At 39.9% G+C, this 15668-nt stretch overlaps 3 protein-coding genes across 3 annotated transcripts in view; 2 read left to right on the top strand and 1 right to left on the bottom strand.

Annotated features, from left to right (window-relative positions):
- The first annotated feature begins 2782 nt into the window (after positions 1–2782).
- Positions 2783–5917, top strand: LOC145467774 (dynein light chain Tctex-type-like). Its single transcript, XM_081451365.1, has one exon. The coding sequence runs from the start codon at positions 3979–3981 to the stop codon at positions 4603–4605; it is 627 nt and encodes a 208-aa protein (XP_081307491.1). The 5' UTR covers positions 2783–3978; the 3' UTR covers positions 4606–5917.
- Positions 5918–6028: 111 nt separating this feature from the next.
- On the bottom strand, positions 6029–11172 carry LOC145468374 (dynein light chain Tctex-type protein 2B-like). Its single transcript, XM_081452069.1, has 2 exons — positions 7977–11172; positions 6029–7393 (listed from the first exon to the last, which is right to left on the bottom strand). The coding sequence occupies exon 1, from the start codon at positions 10680–10682 to the stop codon at positions 10119–10121; it is 564 nt and encodes a 187-aa protein (XP_081308195.1). The 5' UTR covers positions 10683–11172; the 3' UTR covers positions 6029–7393; positions 7977–10118.
- A 1471-nt stretch (positions 11173–12643) lies between these two features.
- LOC145467863 (dynein light chain Tctex-type 5-B-like) overlaps positions 12644–15668 on the top strand; it is a 3491-nt gene continuing 466 nt past the window's right edge. The window contains exons 1-2 of the mRNA XM_081451471.1: positions 12644–13826; positions 14303–15668. The exon at positions 14303–15668 is cut by the window's right edge and continues 466 nt beyond it. Coding sequence (XP_081307597.1) covers positions 14335–14919 — 585 coding nt within the window. The 5' untranslated portion in view covers positions 12644–13826; positions 14303–14334 and the 3' untranslated portion in view covers positions 14920–15668. The remainder of the gene's footprint in view (positions 13827–14302) is intronic.

Below are 15668 nucleotides of genomic sequence, written 5' to 3'. Positions count from 1 at the left end.
GACGATTCAGAACAATAAAACACCGCAAACAACTGATCTAGAACATGGCAGACAACAGAGCATTTCCACTCACGTGGCTAGCAGCCATGCAAATTTATTTCTATAATAAGTCAATTTATTCGCGCGTTCTGATTGGCTCGCGCTTATGATCTATTGGAGCCGAGGATAGACGTAAAGATGATGTCATAAACATCTTTTTTGGTTCTTGATTATATAAAACAAATAGATTCCATGTTGCCGTGCGTGCGTCTGTTCAGTAATAGATCACAGAAGAAGTAAACATGTAGTAAAAATGTAGTGACAAGCTCGGCTATCGCCTCGTGCACCACTTTTTTTGTTCTTACCACATTTTGACGTCATTATTATTATTACTGAACAGACGCACGGCAACATGGAATCTCTTTGTTATTGAAACAAAAGAAAGTGTTTCCATAAGAAAAGAGTTCAACTTCCACAAGATTGGTTTGGTACACCAACATGGCCGCCGTTTATTTCATCCTTTTGGGACACCAATATAGCTGCCGTGTCATGTAAAAACAATGCAGAGCCTTAACGGGGTGATGGGTTCTGCGGCTAACGATTGATCTATTCTCCTTATCGTTACTAGAAATCCCTAGTAGAAATTAACTACCATTGTTTTAAAAAGTTTAATATCAATTCTAATAAGAGAAGATTTCGCCGATAAACATTTTAGAATGACTTTTGAACTTGACAATAGGGAGCTTAAGCAAACCACGACGACGACGACGGCGGGGGGAACTCCACCAAACAAAGGGTTTAATGAGCGAAACAATAGCTGTGCTCGTGCGTTATAAAGCTTTGTACATTTCTTTCCTCTGTAAAACAACAACGTGAAATGACCAAGTTCTTCGTAGTCTGGGCAACGTGAACGACGACGGCTAATTTTTCATATCTCCGTTTGGAATTGAAAACTGTCATTGCATATTTGACTCGGCGTCGTCCTCGGCGGCGGCGTCGTCGTTGCTTAATGCTGTGTTTAGACTTGAACGGTTTACCGAGGTATCAGAGTTTACTAACCTAGGTAAATATTTTCCGTGTGTAAACGCCAACTGATACTTTGGTAAATGCCGCAAAAGACAAAAGAAATTTAACCGAAGTAAAAGTTGTAATTACCCTGTGATCAGGCATGGTTACAGTTGGTAACCAAGGTCAAGATGACAGATATATCCGCTTGTGGCGGCGTAATATTTCATTTCACGCGGTGAGCGGATTGTGCGACAAACGTTTCTTTTCCAGTTTTAACAATCTTGGCAGATAACATGGAAAGATTGGCTCGATCTTCTTACGGCGAACAATCCGTCGCGTAAAAGAAAGCATTGTATTTTTCATTCTCAGTATTACTTACAACTTTCTCTCGACAGACTTCGATTCTTTGTTGTGTAATTATTGTCGATATATTTTGCCACCAGGGAGGATGCTGCATACACAACGTATCCACGTTTCTACGCATATAACAATGCTTTCTCTGGGTATGATCAAGCAACTGAATTTTCGCCGCAATATTATGGAATACGGTCCTCGCCTATGAAAATGACGGCACCTCAATTTGCTCCTGTTCCACTGCGGTGGGATCCTCGTGCAAGTTCGATTTAATGACGTTGTTAATGCAGCGCGCGCGAATGTTGAAAGATCAACTTGAGTTATTTGAGCCGGTATAAACACTGGAAAAATTTACCAAGGTTAAGTAACTTGACCTTAGTAACTGTTTACCTTGGTAAAAGCTCAAATGTAAACACAGCATAAGCTCCCTCCGCTGTCGTGAGGACGGCCAAACGTCCGTTATTAATTTCGCTAGTTTTCATTCTAAAGATCAATTGTCGTTGTTTAAAAAAGTTGAAAATTTGTTTTGCTTGCTGTAAAACATATTTAAGGTCTTAGGACCATCCAGGGATGGAACAAGATATCATTTATATGAATTGTAGACTAATACAGCTTACTGCTATAGTGAGTTAAAATACCAAGCCCAAATGTCAAGGTACAAAAGGTATTGACGAGACAACTTGAGACTACCACTTCTGGGTCTAATTTTTTTTTTTTTTAACGATTAGTGTTTTTCATGGCTAATTTTTGCCATTTTCCCGGCAAAAAGAGTAACCGGCTGCATTTTTGCTCCGTTTTACGGCCAACGATTAACCCCACTGAGACTCTCCTATGGGAATGTATGGGCTATCGCTTAGTGAGACACTTAGTATTGTTCTTATCACATTATGACGTCTTCTGTCACGGTGATCAGTTACAGGACAGACGCACGGCAACATGGAATCTATTAGTTTTATAATATAATGAAGAAACGATTATGACGTAATCTTTCGCCTGTCATGTAATTGATCGAAACTAGATCCAATCAAAATGCGGAAATAATTTAATCAGAATTTAAAAAAGCCTCTGGACCAGCCGTGCAACCTTCGTAAAATCTCGCAAGGAGCTGACACAAATACTTTATGTGCAATGCAGATTGAAGAATTGAAGAATAACAGGGAATAACACTGATTCCTTTACAATTGGCCGTATCCGTTAAACATTGTGCATTGAAGCAAGTCACAATTTAGAATATTAATTTAGATGAAAATAAGTAAGCACCAAGTGGGACGAAGGTTTAATACCAGCAGATGAGAAGTTCAAATTAGAATTTTAGGTCTTGAGAAAAGATTCAACTTGCCTTTTTTTAAAAACAAAAAAACAAAAACAAAAAAACAAAAAACAATTACATTACGAGCTCGAGATATCGCGTGATAGTTGACAAGGGTGCAGCTCTCGTCTATGATCACGCTGAGAACTCGAGAGTGAATAATCTAATTTTTTAGTACAAATCTACTGGTCGTTCAAAATTTTATCATCTAAATGCTCTTCAAAGACGCAGTCGAAAGTGCAAAGAAACAGCTGCCATTTTGTTAACAATCGCACATTGCGTGCTAGTCTCACCACTATGTTGAAAAGATAGTGAGTAGCTAATAAGAGATCGGTATTCAAGATATAGCGCTTACTGAAACAATTTTGAAGTATTTCGTGACCCGCGATCACGTCAGTGCCATCTCTCGTAACACGGTCATGCAACGTTGTTTTCTTTCTTTCTTTTCCTTTCTTTAACTGTGTATTCCTTTCCGGCGGACACGCACGAAAGCCAATCTTTCAGAAGGGTCATGCAATGCTCTTGATTACTATTGTTTTCTTTTTCTTTTTCTTTCTTTATGTCGTGAATTGCCTTCCTGCGGACGCGAAACCCATGTTAAAACAATTGCGTCCACCAATTTCTGATTTAGGGGTAATGAGATCACCACGAAAAGAAAGTGGGAAGATGGAAAGATAATTTCTTGTTCATGTCTGTTGAGTAATAACTCGAAATTAAAACGGGCTTTACCGGTTGTAGAAAGGATGCCATTACCCAAACATTTCTTTTTAATTACTGTATCCGACCGACCGCAATAAGTGAAGTGCTCTAATTAGAAGCGCTTTTAATACTCTGTGAAACCGCGGTGGTTCTTTAGTTATTTTGAGCCTGTTTTGACGAAAAAGGGACAATCTAGCGAATAAACCGTTTACATTTTCTTACAAAAACAAGCCAAGACAGGATTCTACCGCGCGATTATTTTTTCAGTGACCTGGGGCCAAACATTTAAGTAGACACAGTTTATCTTGTTTGGAATTTTGTTTACATTTGAAAGGTCATAAACAAGGCGCGCATTGTGATTAAAAGTTCTTAACATTGTAGCTGCTGATGCAAGTCAAACGTGAATTTGCGTGTCCAACCACACGAACTATCACTATCGTGTTTTGTGCAACGTAGTCGCTTACGTGAGCAAGTTTTTCAATAGCGCGGATTAAGGAACACGAACGGAAACAAGGGCTTATCCTGAGAAACTATAAAAAACTTCGATTCGGCGGAGAGACCCACAAAGAAGGTGTGAAGGAGGTGTGTCTCTCGTTACTGCGAGCAACTCTTTTGATAACTGTTTCGATATGGAGTCTGAGATTTCTGCCAAGAAGTTAATTCATGACCTGGAGGGAATAACTCTAGCAAAGAACACTGCTGTGAGGAAAAGAAAGACTTCTTTGTTCGACGCACAAGAGCGACCCACGGTACGGGACGATGATCGTGGAATTGCCGTCGTGACACACGCTGATTATCCCTTGAGAAGTCGATCACGCTCTCTTCCGGTCGACCCTGAAAAAGTGAAGATTCCGAGTGGATTTGTCAAAGAAAACGTAAGCAAAGTCATTCGAGACGTATTGGAGAGCAAACTCAGCGGGAAGAGGTATGTGGCTGGCGAATGCGCGGCGACTACGCGCGAACTCGTCAAGATACTTCGCGACAGAGTCGTCGCACTCGACATGAAGAAGTATAAGTTTATATGTACGTGCTACATTACACAGAAGCTGAAGCCAGCCCCTGCCATACAAAGCGGCTGTGCTTGGGATGAGGGAGTGATTGGCATTGACAAAGACGGTTTTGCTGAGTATATTTACAAGAACGACGATCTCATTGCGGTTGCCACGGTGTATGGTGTTTACGCCCAGAAGAGGTCGGAGAGAGAGAAATGCATCAAGAGCATCAAAAATGCGATTCACTCTCCTATCCCTGAGTAAAACCTAGCTCCCGAGGAATTTATGCTTGCGGGCATAAAAGCTGATGCAAACGAGGAGAAATGATAATGGGATGGCAAACTTACGCATCGCAAAACGTAAACAAGGAGTTTGTAACTTCAACAATGCTTGCCAAACAAAACAGAAAGGTGAATTTGTAACTAAAGAAGTCAAAATAACTTACATAAATAAGAAACATGACAAATGGATCGTCTTACAGCCGAAAGAGGTAGATACTTAAAAGTCACTTTTGCGCCAATATCTTTGACGAGCGCAGGCTACAACAGGTTGGGCGAGCAGATACCTTAATGGTCATATCATAAAGTTCATATTCGTAAATATCTCAGCATAAACTTATGTATGCAAAAGTTTGAAGAATGGTTCATAGTTAAAATGATACTTGGTTAAAGAACGTTGCATTTGAGATGGAGAATACGAGGACAATGTTTAGCCACGATTCTTTGGTCAGTGGAAGGGTTATATAATTAACTGCATACTTTCTAGTTCACATAAACTGATAATGATATCAAGAGATAATTACTTGTTCGAATGGCGACGAATTTCAATTACTCCTAAGAATGCCGTGACAAGTCGGCACGTAAAATGTCACGCATGAGCAGTCAAGGGTCGCGCGCTGCACGCCTTGCCAATTAACACTGACTGGCACGAAAACACGCTTTATTCGACATGAAACAGGCGATGATTCGTCAACAAGTATCCAAGTAGCTAATATCTCGTAAACAAGCTTTCAAATTCCACTTCTGTGACTGGTTGACTGACTGACTGACTGACTGACTGACTGACTGACTGACTGACTGACTGACTGACTGACTGACTGGCTGAGTGACGGGCTGACTAACACTGACTGAAGGACAGAATGGTCGACCGACTGACTGACTGACTGACCGACCGACTGACTGACTGATTGACCGACTGACTGATTGACTGACTGACTGACTGACTGACTGACTGGCTGATTGACTGACTGGCTAACTAACTGATTGACTTACTAACCCCATTGCAATTCCACGCCTTTTGACTGCTTCAAAAAATGTGTACTTTATTTGTACTTCTTAGTTGTAAAGGGAACAGTACAGCAAAGCATTCTGTAAATGATGTCAGAAACGCTGTATGAGATATATATTCGTTGTTCCTAGTTTCAGAAGACTATGCACGAGTATTAAACTGACAGGTGATGAAGAGCGGATAACTAGAAAAATACCCAATATTTAATTAGCCGATCATTTTAAACAGTGAAACGGTATCAATTTGAATTTTATAATTTAGAGTAATTTTAAATTTAAAAAATTGTTGTAAAAAAGGTTATTGGTATTTCCTACATAATCGTGTATAATCAATATATATATTTATGGTACATTGGTCATAATAAAAATTACCAAGCTATTATAATATTTCTTGTCTCTACTCTACAAGGCCAGTGTACGTACATGTTCGTACTTCCTGCGTGACAGCTATTGTTTGCTAAAAAAAAAAAAAAACCTGTGAAAATTGTTGGAAAAATCACCACTGGTTACCAGTCTCATTAAGCTGAGTCCAAGTCTAAATGTGCTGCTTCCTTAAATGGAAAGCGCACGTCAGTCCAGCCGTGAATGGGGAGTTGCACGAAACCATAGCACTTGGCTGGCTCACTAAGCTTGTTATAAAACTTGAACCGGTAATCGGCTGGAAATCCACAGATTAAAACTGCGTTGACAGGTATATCCCCTATAAAATGGTGTTGTAAATTTTCATTAAATCCAGGGGAGAAAATAAACCTCAGATTTTAGAGCTGCAGACATTTTTTTAAAGTTTTTCCATTACCACTCTGATTGAGAGCTAACCCTAATCAAGCAGACGGGAACGTGCTAAGCAGGGTCGTCTGCAAGCCTGCAAATCTTATGGTCTAGGTTACTGAAATGGCCGCTTGGCCAGGGATAGACCTTAATACTTCTGGACTGCCCGATGTTTTACACACACTGAGGGTTCTGGGACACCGCTTATTTTCCCGTTATTTTCTCCCCTCTAGGAGCCAAGATTCGGGAAAATAAGGCCGGAGTGTGTGTCATTCTTCTCATTGATCCGCTAAACGCTCGCTTGGAGGGGATTGGGAACGAGTTTAAGGCCTCGGAGAAAGGCTTGCCCCAGTTTTCCTCATTTTTTCCTCGTTCAGTGACCCAAACACACCAGAGTAAATCAGGCAAATAGATAATCCTCACTTCTTTTAAAGAGCGCTAAAATACAAACGGCACAAAACCAACTGTGGAAGAAGTCGTAAGAACTAGGCTAGACTTGATCTCCAAAAACTCTATTGGCATCCCTGTGGTAACAGGGAAAACCGGTTTGCTTTTCTTGACTTTTAATAATAACTGCAATTGACCGGATTATAGATTAGAGATAAATGAACCCCCCAAGGCGAGATTAAATGAGAAAACAGCAATATTTTCGTTTTGATTCGCGGCGCCGAGCTCATTCAAATTCGTTTACGCGGATTAAGACGCAAGAGCATAAGCAGAACTGGCCGAAGAAAATTAAACCATGTACAACTGAGTAAAGTGGTGAAAGTTGCGATGGAGTAAACGACACTCTCCCATTGCGTGACGGTTAACTGTATAACACGTTATCTTTATTATTATTTCACAGACACGGGTTAAGCACGGGAACTTTTGTTTGTAGTCAGTGAGTCCGGAGTGAACCAAGTTAAATCTAATCACGCGCTGATTACACGCAAGCATTATGATAATTTGTTATCGAAACTGCGAAGCAGATTTGAAATATTGCCTGTATTCGTTGTCTTTATTGCTGGTTTTCAGTGTCACGCCATTCAAAGTAGATCAAAATAAAAATCAAAACCGTTCAATAGATAAAGTCCAGAAGCTGAGAAAAGATAGAAAGTAAATGTTCAAAGACTCTCGACAAGATTCAGGTCACAGCAATTTTTCTTATGCAAGATATGCGGAGAAACTTTTTACCCAAATTTGTAGAGATTTGTATGGAGACGCCATGCTGGTGCCCATCCGGATGGGCACCAACATGGCGGCCGGAAACCAACAGAAACATCTGTCGTTGAGTTTTGCTACAAAAGGGTGAATTTATCTCTCGAGGAACTCAAAAACATTAAAATAATACTTTTTCTAATACAAGAACTGTTCAGATAGCCAAATTACCCGAATTAAGTCACATTTTTAACTAACATGACAGCTCTCTCGGCCGTCACGTAAATGCCGCGTCACGCAAAAACCTAGAAATTCAAGCGCAGTCTATCACAAAACCAAGAACCCCTTCGGGGCAAAAATTTGTACGAAAATTAGTTTTCAGCTGCTCTTATACATCATGGAGGTTTTGTAGCTTGAATTTTAGTGACGTCATGTGAAAACGGCAATATAACACCCTGTAGTACCGAATCTTACAAGGGGACTGAAGAACGTTTGGGCTCTTAATTCAAGAGCCATCGATTAGTTTTGTTTGCAGGCCATATTGGCATAACACCAGTATTTTGTAAATAACTGTTGAATTTCTTTTCCGCTTATTGACTAACTTCAATCATCAGTGAGATTAGAGAGAGATATAACGGACTTCACATTAAGCCCTCCTCTCATACGAGGAGGTCATTGGTTAGTCTGCTGCAAGAAGACAGTTCAGGTAAAGGCACGCTGACTTCAGTTAATTTGGTGCACTAAACGACAGGTTTTATAAAGTACCCAAATTAACCGTTGTCACTGCAATAACATTTTCACTTCATAGAGACAACATTGCTATATTACAAAACATATTTTAATTTGCACACTTATATTTGACCCACTCAATTACTGACATATGCATTGCACGGTAGTTTTTCAGTCTACACATAAACTAAGCTGATCAACTTCAGACAGATTAGAAAACTCTTACGAAAGGCAAAACAACCCTACTACGTCTAGACTGTCCAGCAGTCTACCATTTAAAATTCTGGGTCGTTAAAAATCTGTTATACTACAGCAAGGAACTTCGATTAAGAACACCCCTCAACACCATGTATAAAGTGATGGGAAAACCACAAATTTCACATAACTACGAAATGTATACAGTCACTAGATACAGTATACCTGTTCTGTTTTAAGAGGTCCAAGTCAGAACCAGCCAAAATTTGTGATCTGTTCTTTAAATAATACTTTGAAAGGAGCTCAGTCTGGTTTTTTCAATTGTTTTGGCCATGTACAAAATTACCTCTAAATTGAAGGAAACCTGAAAATAGTAGTTTACTAAGATAGAAAAACACCAAAGAGATAATAATAAACCATAAAGGAACAAGGATGGTTAAGGATGGAGTGATTAACACGGATTACAAACGACGAACTTGAGAGATTTAGCCCAAACGTTTCAAGATGCGGCAAACCATGAAGTAGCTCCCTTAATACATGACTACTTTTTTTCCTTTCTAGCGGTATTAATTTAATATAAGAGAGCATTGAAAAAATAAATAAACCCATGAAATAACTTAGACAGTGATCACAGTGAAGACTACTTTTCCGGTCAATTAACCCGTGCAATGCATTTGCCAACATCTCGACTGTTCTACATTGCGCTGAACACAGCGAACTATTCAGAAAACACATGTTTCACGCGTGCGATCCTTAATGAGTCGTGTAAAGTCCAGTTGGTTTCCATGGAGACTCTACGTTTATGGCGTGATCAGTTTCCCTCGAGGGGTTTTTTCTTCGCAAAACCAATATAATATCCAATTAACATCCCACCACGATATCGAGCAAACAAATATCATAAAGACTTAAAACTAAGAAATCTAGGGTACAAGATGAAAGATACCGCTAAGAGCACTACAAACACAGGAGGCTAGACAAACACAATGAGAATACATAGAGCTCTATCTAGTCAGACCTTCAAGTCTTTCAAACTTCAAGTCAGTTAATAACTCTAAATGAAGTCTGCTGTAAATGAAAGCCTAGTGTACGTGGTGTTGTTGTTTGGTTTTCGCAGTTCGGAAAAATAAAACTTGGCTTAGAAGAAGCACTTTAAATAGTTTCAAATTTCGGGTGAAAGTGTTAGAAAAGCCTTGAGAAAATCGAACATGGTGAATATTCGCTCGTGCCAAAACTCACGCCGCTCACACATATATAAAATAAACTGATGTAGTCTCAAAAAGCGGAAGTGCATCAGTGTAACACAAGCAAAATAATTTGAGAGTTTATGAACGTGATAATACTACCTTGAATATCGAAGCATCGACAAAATAGACAGAGACAGATACGAAAATAAATTTGTAGCTTCAAGTTTAGAGGCAAATCGTGGCCGTCTATATCACTAGACATACTTTTTACTTTTCAAGCTTTTTACTAAGCCTCCAGCGAGATAGGAGAATTTTCCCTTTTGTATCCGGGTCGTCGTTTTCATAACAAAAAAATGTGAAAGCAAAGCAACGCTTACTCTAGAATTGATTAAGGTCAGCATTGCCCAAGCACAACACACCACCCAATACTTGTGTGGAAATCACTCAGGTACGCACACTTGATGACTGACCGGCGCTATTCTCGATATATTCCAAACACGGCTGCTGTAGCGAAGAGATCATTGCCACAGTACGAAGACGTTGCCATGCGATCATTTTCGGTGTCCCAAAGACACCTACTCGCCACTCGTATGCCTTGATTGTTCAACTGCCCGATGGTAACGATACATACCAGTTTGAATCTCTCGAAGCCCAGCACCTTGACCTTGTCCTTGATTTCGTCTGCTATGCTCGGCAGCATACTCTTACATTTTTCAGGATCGTAAGGCAGTCCTTTGAGCTGGCTTTCCAAAACACTGTCGATGGCGTCCTTCACATCCTTACAGCAAAAACGTTTGTCCTTGTCAGGTCCCAATCTGTAGGTATTGGCGATGTTTGGCGGCAATGGATTTGGAATTTCACTCTGGCCTGTTTGGTGCGATCTTGGATACATAGTTACGGATTTTCTTCTGGTTGCTTTTGAAGAAGCGGAATGCGTGCGCATTTGTCTGGCGCCGGGTTCAAGTATATTCACAGATGGCTTTCCTTGTGCCTCCGCAATCACCGAACTGCGTCTGCTAGATGCCTCACTCGCAGGCATTTCAGAGGTCACTTCCCGCTATGAAGGGTCGTTGTAAGCTTTTACCGGCTAAACTTTCAACGGTGTTTCTTTCACGTTCTGCTCACGTCTCCGTTAAAGTGGCCAGTGAGGTGAAACCATTTTCTTTGTTCAACTTGATCTGCGTATTAAATAAAGCTATAAAAGGCACCATTTCCGGCCGGTGTGAAACCCTTTGTCTGAGACAATGGAAAGTGTTTCCTTACTTCCACTTATATCGCAATTACTTGTCACCAACACCAATGGATTTCGTTGGATAAATGAGATGTTAATTTGGTATAGAGGTGTAAACAAAGCGTCACTTTAAACGTGCAGTTAAAACAATTGAGATGCTAATTTAACTGACAGGTGTTTGATAAAGACTTAATCAAGCTGACACGTCTGAGCAATATGTTGCGATGGTTATGCTCATAATCTGGTTTTGTGGCTAATGGCAATCTATCTGGTGATGACCTTATCGCAATCTCAATTCTAAGAACCTCATAGAGTTACCGAACTAATCATCTTACACCCAAGAGTGCGTACTGTTCAAAACACGCGCCAACTGAATACATGCAAACGAGGCATTGGGTGTCACTGTATTGAGATTCAAATGCCTCGATTGCATGCTCCTTTTTCGCGGGAAATGTTGGCCACGTTACTTGGTCGATATAGGTCGAGGTTCTCGATGGCATTCTAAGATACAGCTTAAACAAATGGTCAGCGAAAATGTTCAGTTATTTTTGTTTGTTTGCTGTTTATTTGTTTCTTGGTTTAATACTTGATGGTAGGAATGAGAAAAAGGCTTTTCTCTCCTACAATTTTCTCTCTGATCTTTAATTTGGGCTCCTGTCTTTGGAAATAGCCCATATTCACGATAGCCGCCATGATGGTTTTCGTATTGTAATGCAAATCAGCCACGTTGTCCGCCAGGTGGCAAACATTGAAATGGTTTCCACTTTTCAAAAAATCGGCTCGCCTAAATGGTTAAGTATCTGTACCAAAATCATATTTAGGAGCCAAGTTATGAAATAATGATTTTATTATCAATTTAAGTTTGAAAAAGTTTCTTCATAACTTGACTTATTAACTACGCGAGCTGTTTTCTTTTTATAAAAGCGCCGAAATTCTGTAAAACTTGGAATATTTTCACCCCAATACTGAAACCAATGCATGGATATGAAAAACATTATCAGACATGAGAAGAAACCAGCTGAAATTTACCGATTTTAACTTGTTTGCCCCCTCAGAAATCACGTGCTTGATTTGCATTATAATGTAAAAACAAAAATGGCGGTTATCGGGAATAAGGCCTATGTGTCGTTCAGTAGCATTTTCAATTTTCTCTCTGTTTGCTCGATTCCCTTTTGTCAGTTTCCTTCGATTGTTAACGTTTGTTTACTGGTTTGTTTATTGGTTTGGTTGTTTGTTTATTTGTTTAGGAGATATAGTTTGTCTTGCTCCGTTAGAAATGATCTTGGAATTTAGGGCGGGAAACCTCAAAATAGTAATAAACAAAGACAAAGAAAACACTGCCACAGAGCTAAGAACAAAGAAAAAAGAAGATGAATGAAGGATAAGATACATTAACCGGAATCACAGATGAAACTGAAAAGTTCAAGTCAAGTCCACTTATTCACACTCATTTCAATTACATTGAATGTTTTTCGGTTGATGGCAGCCGAAAAAAACAAAACAAAAACAAACAAACAAACAAAAAAACTTAGTCAATAGCGGCCGAAAAGAAAAAAAAACAAAAAACAACCCAACAACCCCCCAAAAAGACAGGAAAACAAAACATGGCTGACCAATACCACAGGCCACCACCGACCAGTGGGGGATCTAGACCTTGAGCTAAGAGGGGAAGGGGGGGCCGTTGCTTGCCCTGCCGGCTTTTCCTTCTGCGATTTTTTTTTTTGACCCAAAATAAGGGGAGGGGGGGGGGGTGGGGTCTGACTGAATACAGTTTTTTGTTTATCAAAGTGTGGAGCCCGGCTAAACGTGAGTCCAGTCCAGCAAGTCCAGAAATTATACCAAAAAAACCACTTGTATTGACGTGGGGTCACGATTTAACTGGAGAGTTTTACTCGCCAAGTTTAATTACTAAACCAGCTTTACTTGAGCGTTTCGTGGTTGGATAAAAACGTGAAACATTTTACTTTTTACATATCATTTCTTGGATGTTTTTGTTCAAAAGGGGATGACATGTAGTCATTGCTCAGTTTTTAACTTAGACCCTTCACATTGAATTCAATAGTATCCACAGATGGTTTTCCTTCGTTGTTCTTCTAGATTTCTCTTTCTAATGGATTTTTGTTTTCATAGGATGATTTTTGCTTGTTAGGCTCGTTTTACTGCGATTGCTGTGAGATAATCGGAAGATTGCGTGAAGATTCCTGAAGGTCTGGTGCTATTTTTTTTGTTTTTTGGCAAGCAAAAAGGTATTTGCTCCGTGTCAGCATTTATAGAATTAGAACATAAAAATAAAACACACGTCTTCAGTTGGTTATAGCACTATTAGGTGGGCACAAACTCACATATAATGAAAACTTTTTCAAGTATTATATAACATTGTGTTTGAGTTTTCCTAAGTAACATACTTTTAACAGAATCGAAAATCTTGTCATGAACAGGTCGAAAATAACTTATAATTACATTTCATCAGGGTCATGATGAAATATTTGTTCCCAAATTCCTTCATGAGTCGATAAACTTGATATAGGATGTAATGTGTATATATTTTCCCATGGTTTACTTGAATCGCGGTGAATGGAACAATTTTGCCACGGAGTGATATTTTAACCCAGAAAAGGAGTGGGGACATCTGAATGAAAGAGGAGAGGATTTAAGATCTTTTACTTTAGCCCAAGACACCTGGTTCTCTTTAATAAGTTTTAATGAGATCAGTGTTTCTGAGGGCTTGGGGTTTTCAACCGGCTTTTAATTAAAAGTCGCTTCTAATGAAATTTTCCTCGGCGGTGATGCGACCTTTAACCGACTATCGTAGTCATGAGGAGAGTTCTTCACGTTCGGCGATTCAAAGATTACATTGGAACTCAACCAGTCCAGCACATCACCCTTTGCGTTCTGTAAAGAAGACTTGGCTCGACAGTTTCTCGCAACAACTGCATGTGAAGCTAAAGAACTGTAAGTATCTACCATCTGGATTTAATTCTGCCGGAATAACTCAAATGCCCTAAATCTATGACTTCAAAATACTTTTAAAAATCCACTGATAGGGGAAACTAGACGACGTAACCGAAATATCTGTGTTGAAAATTTTCTTACGAGAGCGTGACAGATCTGTCCCTTTACAACCTGAACCATGAATATTTTAGCCATATCAAGAGGGATTATTGTAATCCTCTTATATCAGCAATACCGGGAACTTTTCATTTCTATTCAGAAAAGCTGTAAAAATACTTCGGTCGTTGACGTCTTTGTACCTGATAGCGGGGTCATTAAAAGGCATGTTCTCACCAAACCGATTTATTGTATATCATCTGGATGACACCGCGCTCGAGGCGCCAAACAAAGACAGTGTTAACTAAACAAGCATATATCCGTAGGCTTGCAAGAGCCGGGCGCGAACATTGATTTTGAATTTGTTCTTTGTTACACAGTTGATATATACTTTTGACGCCGGGCACGAATCATGAGCGCCTCCACAGCAGTTAGGAAAAGATCTGTGACGCTCAATTCCGTGGAGCCATTCTTAAGGAAGCAGAAGCGGGAACGTCTTCGTACAACGAGCATCAATTCCATCGCATCTGGAATTGCAAGCTGTGTCGAACGACAGCGGTCGTCAACGTGGCACGGCGCGGAAGACGAATCGAGTGGGCTTAGCTTCAGCTGCTCACCGAAGTTCACCCTTCCGCTGAACACAGCTCACGACATCGCAGATTTAAAAGATTTCCAGGACGATCTGGAATCACAAGAAGTCATCAAACACATTATAACAGAAGAGCTGGACAGTTCTCTGATGGACTGTGACTATGACAGTCAAAGATGCGTCGCGCAATGTGCGGCTATTAGCCAAGCGGTGGAGTCGCGCGTCAAGGAAATAACTCCACCGGAGACTAAGGTGGTATCTGTCGTCTACATCGGCGAAATACGCGATCAAGGCCTGGAGATTACAAGCCAGTGTTTATGGGATCCCGAATCGGACAACTTTGTAACTGCGAGTTTCAGGAGCAAGGCATTGTTTGCAGTTTGCACTGTTTTTACAGTTCGGTACTGAGTACAAAACGACTTGTTTCGCTTCTTAGTTAAGCTCTCGATATGGGACAGCTTTGATTCTTTCAGTTTAAACTGTTTCTAGAGTTAATTTTCTCCACGAAGGTCAACAAGTCAATCTTTCGTCTGGTCAATAATAGATCTCTTTTTCAATCAGTCTTCGAGGGTTTTGCAAGTATTGACTGTGACCTCCTTGAATGGGAGAGCAGCTAGGTTATATATTATTTGTTAGCTTTTCGGAGAATGAATTTGGTTACCTTAGCTTTCGCTGCTTGCATAATCATAACTTGACGAGCGTTTTAAACTGAAAAGTAATGGCTAGTTTAAGTATTTATAGCCAGATATTATAGTCTTTATGGTCAGTATTCCGGCTATCACTGTCAAAATGCTTATCGCCTGCCTTGGCGTGTAATACAGTCAGTTTGTACAGATATTCATTTCCACTTGAAGTTGTTTTGTTTAGCGTGATTTTGAAACTGAGATTAAGTTGCGAAATATATAAACTACCATTATTAAAGGCAAATGTGTCTGCCTTGAGACCGGCCTGCCTCCGTCAGTTCATAGACTGTTAGTTGTGATTGCATCCTCTCTGAAAAGCTAAACAGAAACAGATCTTAAACACCAATTTTGTTACTGTTATAGATGAGCACCATAAAAACCAATTAAACTCAATCAAGCCGCGACACAGAGAGAAGAAATTAGACAAATGTAAACAAACTCTACACAGGCCAAATATGGTGGATTGATCTACAT

This window comes from Orbicella franksi, chromosome 14 (genome assembly GCF_964199315.1).
Source record: "Orbicella franksi chromosome 14, jaOrbFran1.1, whole genome shotgun sequence".
Classification (NCBI taxonomy): domain Eukaryota; kingdom Metazoa; phylum Cnidaria; class Anthozoa; order Scleractinia; family Merulinidae; genus Orbicella; species Orbicella franksi.
Note: the sequence above shows the minus strand (reverse complement) of the source record. Positions and strands in the feature narration are given on the sequence as shown.